The sequence below is a fragment of the Chlorocebus sabaeus genome, chromosome 12 (genome assembly GCF_047675955.1).
Source record: "Chlorocebus sabaeus isolate Y175 chromosome 12, mChlSab1.0.hap1, whole genome shotgun sequence".
Taxonomy (NCBI): domain Eukaryota; kingdom Metazoa; phylum Chordata; class Mammalia; order Primates; family Cercopithecidae; genus Chlorocebus; species Chlorocebus sabaeus.
The window spans coordinates 7,583,346-7,597,583 of record NC_132915.1 but is presented as its reverse complement, the minus strand read 5'-3'; the positions used below and the strand labels follow the sequence as shown (position 1 = coordinate 7,597,583).

The window sequence follows — 14,238 nt, the reverse complement described above, 5'->3', positions numbered from 1 at the left end:
TTATCAAGAGAGGGCGATCGCAACAGAGAAAGAGCTTAATACACATAGAGATGGCTAAGCGGTAGACTGGAAGTTTTATTATTCCTCAAATGAGCGTCCCTGAAAATTCAGAGGCTATGGTTTTTAAAAGGTAGTTTGGTGGACAGGGTGCTGGAGAATGGGAAGTGCTCACAGTTGGGTTAGGAACGGCGTTGTAGGGAGTCAAGGCTGTCATCCTCTTGCGCTGTGTCAGTTTCTGGGTGGGGGCCACAAGACCAGATGTGCCAGTTTACCAGTCTGGGTGGTACTAGCTGGTCCATGAGAATGCAGGGTCTGAAAAATACCTTGAACATCAATCTTAGATCACAGTAGAATTGTTATATATAGGAAAAATTGGGGAGGTTAGAAATCTTGTGGTCTTTGGCTGCATGGTTTCTGAGCCATAATAATTTCTAATCTTCCGGCACTTTGGGAGGCTGAGGTGGGTGGATCACCTGAGGTCAGGAGTTCGAGACTGGGCTGGCCAACATAGTGAAACCCTGTCTCTACTAAAAATATGATAATTATCCGGGTGTGGTGGTGCATGCCTATAATCCCAGCTAATCAGTAGGCTGAGTCAGGAGAATTGCTTGAACCTGGGAGTCGGAGGTTGCAGTGAGCCAAGATCGTGCCATTGCACTCCAGCCTGGGCAATAGAGAGAGACTCTGTCTCAAATAATAATAATAATAATTTCTAATCTTGTGGCTAATTTGTTAGTTTTGCTAAAGAGTCTGGTCTCCAGGCAAAGAGAAGTTTGCTCAAGCAGGAGCTATTATTATCTATGTTTCAAAGTTAAACTATAAATTCATCTCAAAGTTAGTTCGGCCTAAGCCCAGGAATAAATAAGGGCAGCTTGGAGGTTAGAAGCAAGATGGAGTCTCTTAGGTCAGATTTCTTTCACTCATAATTTTCCTGTGTCAGATTTTTCTCACCGTCATAATTTTTGCCAAGATGGTTTTCGGGGCACCTGTCTTCAGTATTTGCAGACACTGAAGACGCTTGAGGAGTTGTTAAGAATAGAGAGTGTGCCATGCTTAGATCAGGAGGGCAAGGAGGGGTGGTCCAGATGGTTGCTGGGGCTCAGACCACAACCAGGGACATCACTGCCCACGTAGCCCTGATGGAACTCCCCAGGGTGGAGCAGGTGGGCAGGTGCTCTATACCTGAATTACAATTTTCACTCAATGCTAACCTTGGAAAATGCTGTACATAGAGAAAGCTGAGACCCTCAATACCACTGACTGAAAAAAGTCACTAAAGGAAAACTTGATTTAACAAAGCCTGCTCCCATCTCCATCCCACCCCAAGACTTAGGGAGCTGGCAGGCATTCCCAATTAAACTTGGCTAACAGCAGTGATTCTTATATTCAATTCCATATCAAAATTACCTACTAATACTCAGTTTCTGCGAGGGGTAGGCGGTCTGGGTATCAATAGTTTGCAAAACTCTTTTACCAAGTGATTCTTATGTGCAACAAAACTAAAGAGCAAATAGATTATAGCCTTGCATGTCAAAGTGTGGTCTTGGACCAGAAGCAAGGACATCACCTAGTAGTTGATAGAAATGCAGACTCCCAGGCCCCACTCAGCCCTGCTGCCTCAGAGGCTACAGAATCACAAGACCCTGAAGTGCTTCATTTGCACATTAAAGTTTGATAAGCACCAGAATACGCTTTAATGGTGCCTAATGGGGTCTGCTGATTGTCATTATCTCCATAAATGGGAGCCCTGACTAATGTTGCAATAATGACCTGAAGCTGGGCGGAGGGTTGGAGTGGGGAGGAGCATGCAGACAGCAAGACCAGGAAAGCTGTTGATAAAGAGGCTGGAAGAAGCGGAAGTTTCTGGTGGTTTTTATACTTGGGTAGTTTGATTTTCACATTGCCGCCAACCTTCCTGATAGAATGCTACATAGTCAGCAGATTTTTGTATGTTTCCACTGAAAGCTCAATACATGACCAGCCAGCTCTGTGCTTTGTGCTTATCATGAAATTAATCCTCAGGGCCGCCACCCTGCAGATGTCAATCATTCCCATTTTGCAGAAGCACTAAGAGGGCAAGAACCTACCCAGTGTCACTCAACCATTCCGTCGCAGAGTGACGCTTTTGCTTTTAGTGTTTGATGGATTTTTCCTGCATCATCAAAATTAAGCTTCATTTTACAATCAGTGTGGAAAAAGAGAAATAAAGACAAAACTGAAGCAGTACTCAGCAACAATGCTAGGGCAGAAACTGTCCTCACAGGGTTGACAAGAACAGTATGCCAAGTTCTGGATAGAAATATAGTCATAATTAAGCATTAATCAGGCTGCACTTTGGCCCACTTCCTTGTTGCTAAAAGTCACATAGCACTAAATCCTGACCATTTGTATCTCTTCGTTCCTGTAGATAAGATTTCTGTCATTAAGGTTATAAGATGGTTTAAGAGTTGATTTGCATCCCTATTGTTCCCATAGACAGACCCTCTGACATTAGAATCATAAGGCTTTTGTTTAAGGATCGGTTAAGATTTTTTTCAGGCCCCAAATTCCAGCACCCAATTTGAAGACCCCACAGAAGGATGGGATCAGCATGAAACTGCAGTTTCTTCATCCTTATCCCACAACTTCACCCCTCACTCTTTGACCAATCAATGATTTCCACACTTCATGCTGTGGCCCACTCCAAAACCCTTAAAATCACTAGCCCCACAGTCCTCTGGGAGATGGATTTGAGGTTTCCTCCTGTCTCCTCATTGGGTGACCCTACAATTAAACCTCTTGCTCTACTGCAACTCCATGTCTCAGGCATTGACTTGTCCCAGGCTTAACACCATCATTTTGTCAATGAAAAGAACACTCTATATAAAATTTCTGAATACATTTATTCTGAGCCTAATAGGAGTGGCTAATGACCCTAGACACAACCCCAGGAGATCCTGAGAACATGTACCCAAGGTGATCTGGCTATAGCTTCGTTTTACACATTTTAGCAAGATGTAAGACATCAATCCCTACATGTCAGATGTACATTGGTTTGGTCCAGAAAGGTGGGATAACTCAAAATGGGGGCTTCCAGGTCATAGGTAGATTCCAGAACTTTCTAATTGGCAATTGGTTGAAAGAGTTAGATTATTATCTAAAGACTGGAATCAATAGAAGGGAATGTCTGGATTAAGATAGGGCTTATGGAAACCAAGGTTCCTATTATGCAGAAACAATCAATAGAAGGAAATGCCTCTTACCAGACCCGAACAGTCTATCATTCTTCAGATGTTTTAATGTTAATGCTGGTTAGTTGTGCCTGAATTTCAAGAGGAGGAGGATATAATGAGGCATGTCTGATCCCTACTTCCCATAATGGCCTGAACTAGTTTTTGAGTTAACTTTGGAATGCCCTTGGCCAAGGGGAGTATCCATCAATCAGTTGAGGGGCTTAGAATTTTATTTTTGGTTTACAGTTTAATAGCCTGGGGTTGTGGAGGAAGGCAGGATTTAAAAAAAGAGAAGGGAGTTTGTCTTCACTTCTATTTTGACACAAGTAGGGCCCTGCCCTACTCCTTCCCTCTCACCTTAACCTGTCTGGAGCTTCTGCTTCATTTCTACCCAATGACAGGGAGCATGGGAAAGGTTCACGGGACACCCCAGGGTGAGCTACTGTTGCCTATACTAGTTCTGTGCAGAGCCTGATATCCTTCTATTGTGGAAATAAGCACATAACAGCTGCTGAGAGGTCACCAAGTCAAGGTCATCCTAGACCAGCTAACCCCATAAGACATAGCACCATCTTCCAGCCAGGGTGTCATAACTGTAGCTTTATTGTAATATGTCCCATTATTTCCAGAACATCACTGGCAACTAGAAACTTGTATGCAAGGGTGATTTTTATAACCGCAGAGTAAATAAAATATAATAGAGAATAGACTTGTAACAATAAATACACTTTAAATATAAATATACACATTGATATCCCACGCATATAAAAGTCATGCTCTGCAAGTACTTTGTCTACACACTGTCCTTGTGGGGTACTGAATTCCAGGATGTGTCTTCAAGGATTTACATGTGTCCTATTAGTTGTAGATATTTCCAGAGAACTTATGTAGAAGCAACACATTACAAATTTAGGGGAAAAAAACTAAGTATCACAGAGCAATTTTTAAAATATTTGATACATTTTTGTTCTACAAAGAATGAGCATTTCTTAAATATTACAAACAGTGAAACAAATATACTAGCTTACAGATATGTACAATTTATGACTTTATACTTCAAAAATGCAGGAAGATAAATTATATGTTTTATATACATGTAATTTTAGATAGAATGAACAATTCAATATTGCTCTTGTGTTGGTCTTGCTGCATTGTGTGCATGCCCATGGCTTGTCGCTGGATGGAGGAGGGGCTCGTGGGGACAGAAGGGAAGTCATGGAGCCCCATGCTCATGCCCAGAGCGCCATCCTCAAAGCAATATTTAATTAAATATTAACTGATTCTGGCTGGGTCAAAAACTGCTGTGCCCATATGCAATGTAGGATGTGTTTTCAAGAACCACAGCTACATATTTGGGAATGGAAACATACAAATGCTATAAAAAGATCTGATTCTGTGATACTAACTCCTCAAACCCTGAGTCAATTGGGGAGCTCCTAAAAGATGATTTTGCGATAACCATCGATATCCTCAGTTCAGCTCATAGAAAATGATCTCAAAATGAAGACCCATAATTGAAGCTTCAATAGCCTTCCTAGCCTATAAATTCACAGGCAAAATATGAAGGAAAAAAACGTGTCCTGAATGAAATCAGATTTTCAGTAATTATAAACTTCTCATGCTGATGAAGCCCTAAACACTTAAACATGTAGAAACTGATTTGAAAGGGATAAAAGAAATTCTGACTTACAATCAGTAGAAATCGGATGGTTTATAGGAATGTCTCACATTAAAAGCTTTATTAACACTACAGTCGGTGGTAAATATCACATTCTACTGTTAGCAAAGAACCCACTCAAAATCTATACACCCCATTTTGGCCATGAAGTTCTGTTTCTTCTTCCATTTAACCTATACCCAAATTAAAACTTGATCATCTCTCTCTCAGAATAGAAACAGAAAAAAATGTCGGGACAAGTTGAAAAACAAATGTTCCAGAAAATCCGCCAACTAAAGATCTCATTGCGAATGCTGTGCAACAGCTTTCTAGAACAGAACAATCCTGCTTGAGGAATTTGAAGTGAGGCACGAGACTGGCCCAAATGCTCTGCACCCCCAGCTGGCTCCCAGGCCACTTCTCTGCTTTCTCAGCTCAGCATGAGTGCTCCCCCTGCAAAGTCAGGGCGGTTTTGTTCTAGGAGACCATGGAGTCCAGCAGTTCTCAAAGGCACCTCCCACGCACTAAACACATCCCAAGGGTGAGTTATTGGGAGACCAGAGAGGATGAGATCAGGACAAGGGAACTGAACCAGAAAAGGCTAAAGAAAACTAGGACATATTGAGAGAGCAAGTGCGCATTGGGGGATGGAGATGGCCACATTGCTGCTGCTGCTAACCCTGCACAGGAGGGACAGGAGAAACAGCAGTTGCAGGAGGTGGCACAGTCAAACATCCCCAACTTAAGCCCTGCCTGTGCTGTCACTGCCACCCAACAGCCAGGCAGCCCCTACCCCCCAGGCAGGCCCACGTGGGACTGCAGCTTCTTCTGCCTGCCAGGCGGGTGACAGGAAGATTGCTGAGAGGATGATGCCACAGTTGGGGCCAGTAAATGTTCTGCCAACTGAAACAAACGGGAGATCTAACAGGCACTATCAGTGGGAGTTTTCAGGAAGCCAAGTCCAACCAGGCTCTACCATGGCAGAGCAATTAAGCTGAGTGGGCTCTTCCCAGGGCAGAGCAGCCCGCCTGTCTCCAGCCACCATCCTATCCCCAAGCTAACACAGGAAACCTGAAATGGCTGTAATTTGGCTTGAAAGATTAAAGATGCACACAAAATCATTAGGAGAAAAAGATAATTGTTTCTAGAGTGAATACTGTATCGAACAGCTCTTAGAAGACATGTATAATGGAACATGCAGGAGAATTTACTATTACTTAAATGCATTGTCCAGGAATATATTTCCAATATAGATAGATCATCAAAAACACAGTGAATAACTTCTGTTTCAAAGTATTTCATTAATGTGCAAAGTGTGGCATATACACGTTTGTGACACTACAAAAATGCATGTGCTTCAGGTTGTCTGATGGCCTTTGCTGGCTGCTACCCAGCTGGGTACAGATTGAGTTATTTAAGAGAAGAAAACCACCTTGGAGGAAAAAAACATCTAAAAATACCGAGTTTATTTGCTTATATTTAAAATCTGAGGGCTGAAAGAAGTTATACTTCTCACAGGTCAAAAGAAGAAAATCACATTTCTAAAACCCTCGATGTATAACACACAGGAACATTATTGCGATGTTTTAATACTGTCACGATATCCTCACTTAAAAACTGAAGAACTTCTGACAGAGCCGCACACTATTAGTGCACTTATCCCTGCACATGAAGATAAATACTCTAATAGGTTAAAATGATACTTCCTAACTAGGTCTACGTGAAGTGAACACATGCCCTCAGGGTAGCAAGGCTCCTAACAGGCCAGGTGGGAATTAAGAATGAACACCCTTTGGGGGAGAGGCTGTGGTTTTTAACCACCTTTAAAAATGTGTAAAATGGACCAACTGTGGTCCACTTTGGACCATCTGATCTTCTCACCTCTTCCTGCCCCTCCGCTCCCCCAAAGATGTGATTGGCTTCTGTCTGGGGTTGGTGCGGGTAGCTCTGGGTTAACAGGCTCTCACATGCACGTAGATGACATTTAGTCCTCTCGGTACATGTTGCTTTGTGGGTACCAGTCCTCCCTCCCACCTTCGGGTGTTCATCGCCATCTTCAGAAATTGCCGGCAGCTCTCAGTTCCCGGGGATGCTGAGCGTATTGGTTTTCACTTGCACGCCTGGCAGCTTCTGTGACTCCAGAGGGGTTGGCTTACTGTTGGTGGTGTGGAACGCCCTCTTAAGGACTATAGGGCGCATCTCGATTAAATGCAATGTTTAACACGTGGGCATTGTACATGCTACCCTGACGATGGTGGGTGTCACTTGGGGGGAGTGAGGTGCCGGGGACACACAGCTGCTCCTCCCGCAGGAAGGGCCTTCACATGATCACGCACTTGCCTTTGAGCTTCTCTTTCCTCTTCTGCTGCTTGCTCTTTTTCCCGTCGATCTGGAGACTCACGGTCCTGCGCTTCTCCAGGTTGAGCAGCTCCTGGAAAAGCTCCTTCACGTTATGGTTGAGCTTGGCTGAGGTCTCCATGAAGGCGCACTTCCACGTGCGGGCCAAGGCCTCCGCCTCGCTGCTCTGCACCTCGCGGCTGGGGCTCTCGTCACACTTATTCCCCACCAGCATGATGGGGATGCTCTCCACGTCCCCTTTGATCTCGCAGATTTGTTCGTAGATGGGCTTGAGCTCCTCCAAGGACTGCCGGCTGGTAATGGAGTACACCAGGATGAAGGCGTGCCCTTTGGAGATGGACAGCCGCTGCATGGCCGGGAACTGGTGGCTCCCCGTCGTGTCGGTGATCTGCAATGTGCATATGCTCTTGTCGCAGCTGATCACCTGCCGGTAGGTGTCTTCCACCGTCGGGATGTAGCTCTCCCGGAATGTGCCTTTCACAAACCTCAACACCAGGGAGCTCTTGCCAACACCGCCAGCCCCAAACACGGCCACCCGGTAATCGTTGCTCTGCTCAGGCATGTTGCTGGAGGGTTCCAACTATCAGCCAGGACGCACCTAGCAAAGGAACCAGATGTTTAAGAGAATTAATAATTAAAATATAAAAACGTTAATAAGGATGGCTCTACCCTCTTTTGATAGCTTAAAAATGGGAGGTCATGACATTTATAATAGCTACAATTCTAAATCCAATAAATTTGGTCAATCTGCCGTTTTCAAAAGAACAGACAATCTACTCGGGCTCACTGAAGCCCATCTATTTCTCTTTATTGGACCATGACAATGAGCATCTTTGCTCCCACATAGGCCCTAAGCCCAGGGAAAACATGCAAAGTGAGCCCAAGAGGCAGCACCAAGGAAGGGCAATGAGAAAAGAAATTAACCACCCCCCAAAAAACACAGACACACATATGCACACACACATCACCATCAGCAGCAGCAGCAGCATATCTTTGCTGTTTTACCTGAAGTACTGAGTACCCAATATACTGGTCATCATAGTGTGTGTCTGTGTGTGTGTGTGTGTGTGTGTTTTAACAAATAATGGGAGAGGGAGATGAGTGAGGGAAAAGGATGTTCTTAATATTAATTCAGTGTTTATATTAACTCATGAAATCCTTACCACTCTGCAAAAGTTGGTGCCATTAGCTCTGTTGTACAATGATGAAACTGGAAACGAGGAAGAGATGGGGAATGGAAAGTCTCTGATGTTACACAGCCAGTAAGAGGGAAGGCTAGGATACAACCAAAGCATTGTGGATGTCAACGCCCATCCCGTAGGCTGTCTGTAGACAGAGCTGGTCACAGTGACTTAGGCATTACTCGGGCCAGAGTATAGATTGTCTCCATTAAGCATGAAGAGCTAACTAATAAGCGTGAATAGTCATTTCATTCATCAAAATTAAAATTATTATATAAGCTTTATTTTTAAGAAACATAAGGAATTGGGTATTACCAGGATAGTAGCATAAACTACTTATTAAGGGTCATTAAAAATGAAGAGAATGCAGCAACTCTCCATCATAAACTTCACCCCCAGTCTAATATGTATTTTTATTCAGGGATGTGTAGATGTGCCCTCTTAATTTACAACCTATCAAATTTTTTTCATTCTGTATCTTCTTTGGTAACGAAGGGCATATAACACAAATAAAATAGAGAATTACACAAATTTGGATAAATTTTTAAAACTGACATGTTAATGTGAAGCATGGAATTCATTCATTCTTTTCTGCAAGCAGACATTGTGCTGACTTTTTGCTTTTCTAGTTTTAGGGCAACTGTGGAAAAACAATAAAAAGCTTTACAGAAGAAAATCCGTTTTAGAGTCCAGTAAAAGTATTAAACAGAACTAACAAGGGAAGGAAATGCATGTGTGCAGTGAATATGTTCTCCTGACAGACAGAACATCAGGTCAAAGTCTCGGACTGAGGCATCCCACCTTCTCAATTTGCCTTGTGCGTCTGCTTACAGATCTGCTCAGTTCAATACTCTGCTGCTCTTGCATGCACTTTGGAATCCCAAACCCTCCAAGAAACTAAGGAAACATCAGTGCTAACAGAGAATATAAAAGACTATTAGGAAGCTCATTAACACCAAAAGACAGCAGAAGAGTCTGCTTAGGAGTTTGATAAAGTTTAATAAATGCTTATGAGATTATTATGATTAATTCAAGGGTGGAGCATTGTGATAAACTGTTCTACAATTTTTTTTAAAAAACTCAATGGTGTCTTAGTTGGTTTTCTGTCACTATAACAGAATATCACACATGAAATAATTTTAAAAGCAATCTATTTCTTACAGTTCTGGAGGATGGTAAGTCTGATATGAAGAAGCTGGATCTGGTGAGAGCCTTCTGCTGTGGCATAACATAGTGGAGAGCATGGCATGATGAGAGAGAGCAAGCATGTCAGCTAGGGTCCCTCTCCTCGTCTTAGAAGGCCACTGATGCCATGACAGGCATTGCCCAGCCTCCTCATGACCTCGTCTATTCCTAATTACCTCCCCAAAGGCCCCGCTTCCAAATACCATGAACATACACATTTGAGGATTCCATTTCTAACACATGCACTTTTTTTGGTTTTTTGAGACCGAGTCTCTCTCTGTCGCCGAGGCTGGAGCACAGTGGTGCGATCTCAGCTCACTGCAAGCTCCACCTCCTGGGTTCACACCATTCTCCTGCCTCAGCTTCCCGAGTAGCTGGGACTACAGGCGTCTACCACCATGCCCAGCTAATTTTTTTTTTTTTTTTTTTTTTTTTTTTTGAGACGGAGTCTCGCTCTGTCACCCAGGCTGGAGTGCAGTGGCTGGATCTCGGCTCACTGCAAGCTCCAGCTCCCGGGTTTATGCCATTCTCCTGCCTCAGCCTCCTGAGTAGCTGGGACTACAGGCGCCCGCCACCTCGCCTGGCTAGTTTTTTGTATTTTTTTAGTAGAGACGGGGTTTCACCGTGTTAGCCAGGATGGTCTTGATCTCCTGACCTCGTGATCCACCTACCTCAACCTCCCAAAGTGCTGGGATTACAGGCATGAGCCAATGGGCCTGGCCAACACATGCACTTTTAGGGGACACATTTAAACCATAGAAAATGGCCAAAGGAATCTAATCTTAAGCTTCTTTCTACATCCTCAGAATGAAGCTCTCTTTTTGCTTAGAAGGGAGTTTCCTCACTCTGTTTTGCCTTGTATTATGGTTATTTAGCTCCAGACTAGAGCCTAAGCATCTAACTGGAAGAGAACATGTCTTAACAAGTTCTGCATCCCAATATATCTCAAAGATCTCTTGGTTCACAGCACACACACACTCTTTATGAGTTTGCTGAATATGCGGTCAGCTATGTTAAGGTTTCTCCATTATTAAACTGGCAACCAACACACAGGAAGTAAATGCTAAACATAAAATAAAGTATTCATGGCTACAATTATTCAATTACCCAGAGAAATATCCATCGAGCTTCCACTAAACCAGGCTGTAGACAAAGGGCCAGGAAACAACTAAGGAAAAGGACAGACTTAAGGAAGGATCTCTATTCTCATGGAACTCAGAACCAAGTAAAGCAGACATCAAAAGATAACTTCACAAATATGTAATAAACTATATCATAGCAAGTGCTGCAAAAGAGAGGTCTGAAGGAACCTCATGAAATTTGAGATATCAGGAAGAATTTCACTAAGGAGGTGGCATGGAAGCATGAATCTGAAAGATGAACAGGAGTCAGAAAGTTGAAGGGGTATGAAGTTCAATGTGCATTTATGAGATAGGCCTGGGTCAATAACTCCATAGTGATCTTCAACTCACTAACAAAAACCCAAACTGTAGAGAATCACTTGGACCTAGGAGGTGGAGGTGGCAGTGAACTGAGATCGCACCACTGCACTCCAGCCTGGGTGACAGAGCAAGACTCCACCTCAAAAAAAAAAACTTGTAAACTATTTTCTTCCATGTCAGAACCATTCATTTATTTCACAAGCATTTATAAAATGTCTTCTAGATACTGTGCAAACTCAATGCCTACCCGATAGCACTCATAGCATTGGGGGGCTGGGGGACAAGCATAGGAAAGTATACATTATACCCCACTTTGCAGATGCTGTGATCTAGTTATCAACAAAGGCAGGAGAAGAACCCAGTGGGGAATCCAGCTCTGCCTGGGGCCCTCAGGAAACATTTCATAGAGGGCTGGAACTTGCCAGATGGCAAAGTGATGAAAGGCATGTTAGTCAGAAGAAAGAACCTCATAAGAAGGAATAAATGAAGGAAATAGAGCTAATGCTCGTGCCACGGTAGAACAGCTTGTGTAAACTGGCATCCAGGAGTGAATCTGGGGGAGGGAGTGGTGGCACTGACCGTCAATCAAGATAAAAGGCCGAAGAGAGAAGTAGCTTTAGAGAAATGGCAGTAAATAACAAGGAGAAAGGAGCTGTGATTGGGTCAGGTTTATGGGACAAATAGGGGGAGATACCTGGTAGGTGATTGGGGTTTAGTGTGAAAGCTCAGCAGAGAGGTTTCATCTAGTGATAAATATCTGGATACCATTCATATACAAACAGCAGTATAATAAAAATTCTCCAGGGAGAGAGCATGTAGAATGAAAGGAGAATACCACACGCCAAATCTGTTATATGCTATTGGGAGAACTTGGCAAGTTACTTAAACTTTCTGCGTTTGAGTTTTCTCAGCCAGGAAATGGATATAATAATGCCACATTGTTTATGAGACTAGTGTGGGGAGTGAGTAACACAATGCAATCAAGCACTTGAACAGCTCTCAGCACATGGGTTTTTGGTTACATTCAAGAAGGACTATGCAGATAAGGGGTTCATAAAGGAGCAGTATGATGGACAGGGAGAAAAACTCGCAAGAGGGCAACTAGCTATTAAATTCATTCAACAAGATTTCAGAATACAACATTCATATAAAGAACCAACTGTACTTCTATATATTTGTAATGAACAATCTGAAAATGAAATTTAAGAAAATAACTCAATTTACAATAACATCAAAAAGAGTAAGATACTTAGGAATAAATTTAACAAAAGATGCAAAACATATCTGGAAATTACAAACATGGTTGAAAGAAATTGAAGACACAAATAAATAGAAAAATACCCTGTGTCATGTATCAGGGGACTTATACTGCTAAGATAGCAATATTTCCAGGAATCACCTACAGATTCAGTGCAATTCTTAAAAGCATCCCACTAACTACTCTGCAGAAACTGACAAACTGATCCCAAAATTTATATAAAAATTCAAGAGACCCAGAATAGTCAAAACAATGTTGAAAAAATAAAAATGAAAAAGCCGGCAGACCCATACTTCCTGATTTCAAACTCACGTCAAGGATATAATACATCAAAAAATTGTGGTACAGACACAGGATACAGAGATAGATGAACAGAACAGAATTCAGAGTCCAGAAAAAAACCCTCATATTTACAGTCAATTGTTTTTGGACAAGGGTGCCAAGAAAATTCAATTCAAAAGGGAGAAGGAATAGTTTTTCAACAAATGATGCTGAAACAGGTAAAAGAATAAGGGGAGCACCTCTCGCTCACACCATACACAAAATTGACTCAAAATAGATCAAATACCTAAATATAAGAGCTAAAACTATAAAACTCTTAGAAGAAAACATAGTTATAAACTTTGATGACCTTGGAGTAAACAGTGTTTTCTTAGATGTGATACCAAAAGTATGAGAAACAAGATTAAAACTAAGTAAATCTGATTTCATCAAAACTGAAGGACACCATCAAGAAAGAAGTAACCCACAGAATAAGTGAGTATTGTTATAAATCATATATCTGATAAGGGACTAGTTTCAGTATATATAAAGAACTTCTACAATTCAACAACAACAAAACAACTCAATTAGAAATGGGCAAAAGACTTACAAGGATATTTCTTGAAAGAAGATACATGAATATATTGACTATATTTAGTAGTCAGTAAGAAGATATACAAATAGTCAATAGTAAGTCAATAACATGAAAAGATACTCAACATAATAGTCACCAGGAAAATGCAAATCAAAACTGTAACAAGCCTGTAATCCCAGCACTTGGGAGGCTGAGGCAGGTGGATCACAAGGTCAAGAGATCAAGACCATCCTGGCCAACATAGTGAAACCTCGTCTCTAAAAATACAAAAATTAGCTGGGCATGGTGGCGCATGCTTGTAGTCCCAGCTACTTGGGAGGCTGAGGCAAGAGAATTGCTTGAACATGGGAGGGAGAGGTTACAGTGAGCCAAGATCGCACCACTGCACTCCAGCCTAGCGACAGAGTGAGACGCCAACTCCGTCTCAAAAAACAAAACAAAGGCTGGGGACAGTGGCCCATGCCTGTAATCCCAGCACATTCGGAGGTCAAGGTGGGTGGATCACTTGAGATCAGGAGTTCAAGACCAGCCTAGCCAACATGGTGAAACCCTCTCTCTACTGAAAATACAAAAAAAAAAAAAAAAAAATTATCCAGGTGTGGCGGCGGGTGCCTGTAATCCCAGCTACTAGGGAGACTGAGGCGGGAGAATTGCTTGAACCCGGGAGGCGGAGGTTGCAGTGAGCCAATACCACGCCATTGCACTCTAGCCTGGGCGACAAGAGTGAAATTCCGTCTCAAAAACAAAATGAAACAAAAAACTATAAAGTACTACTTCATACCCACTTGGATGGTTATAATCAACAACAACAAAAAACAAACCCAGAAAATAACAAATAAATGTAGGCAAGGATGTAGGAATATTTGAACCCTTGTGCATTGTACATTGCTGGCCAAAATGTAAAATTATACTGCTGTTTGGGAAAAAATTCTAGCAGTTCCTCAAAAGGTTAAACAGAATTATAATATGACCCAGCAATTCCCCTCCTTTGTATATACCCATGATAAATAAAAACACATAGCCACACAAAAATTTATACAAAGATACTCATAGCAATATTAAGCATAATAGCAAAGAAGTGGAAATAGC

General features: G+C 42.3%; 1 protein-coding gene across 1 annotated transcript in view; it reads right to left on the bottom strand.

Moving 5' to 3' along the window:
* Nucleotides 1–2,972: 2,972 nt before the first annotated feature.
* The window catches only part of DIRAS2 (DIRAS family GTPase 2), a 32,778-nt gene continuing 21,512 nt past the window's right edge, over nucleotides 2,973–14,238 (bottom strand). Inside the window, exon 2 of the mRNA XM_007969716.3 lies at nucleotides 2,973–7,825. Coding sequence (XP_007967907.1) covers nucleotides 7,190–7,789 — 600 coding nt within the window. The 5' untranslated portion in view covers nucleotides 7,790–7,825 and the 3' untranslated portion in view covers nucleotides 2,973–7,189. The remainder of the gene's footprint in view (nucleotides 7,826–14,238) is intronic.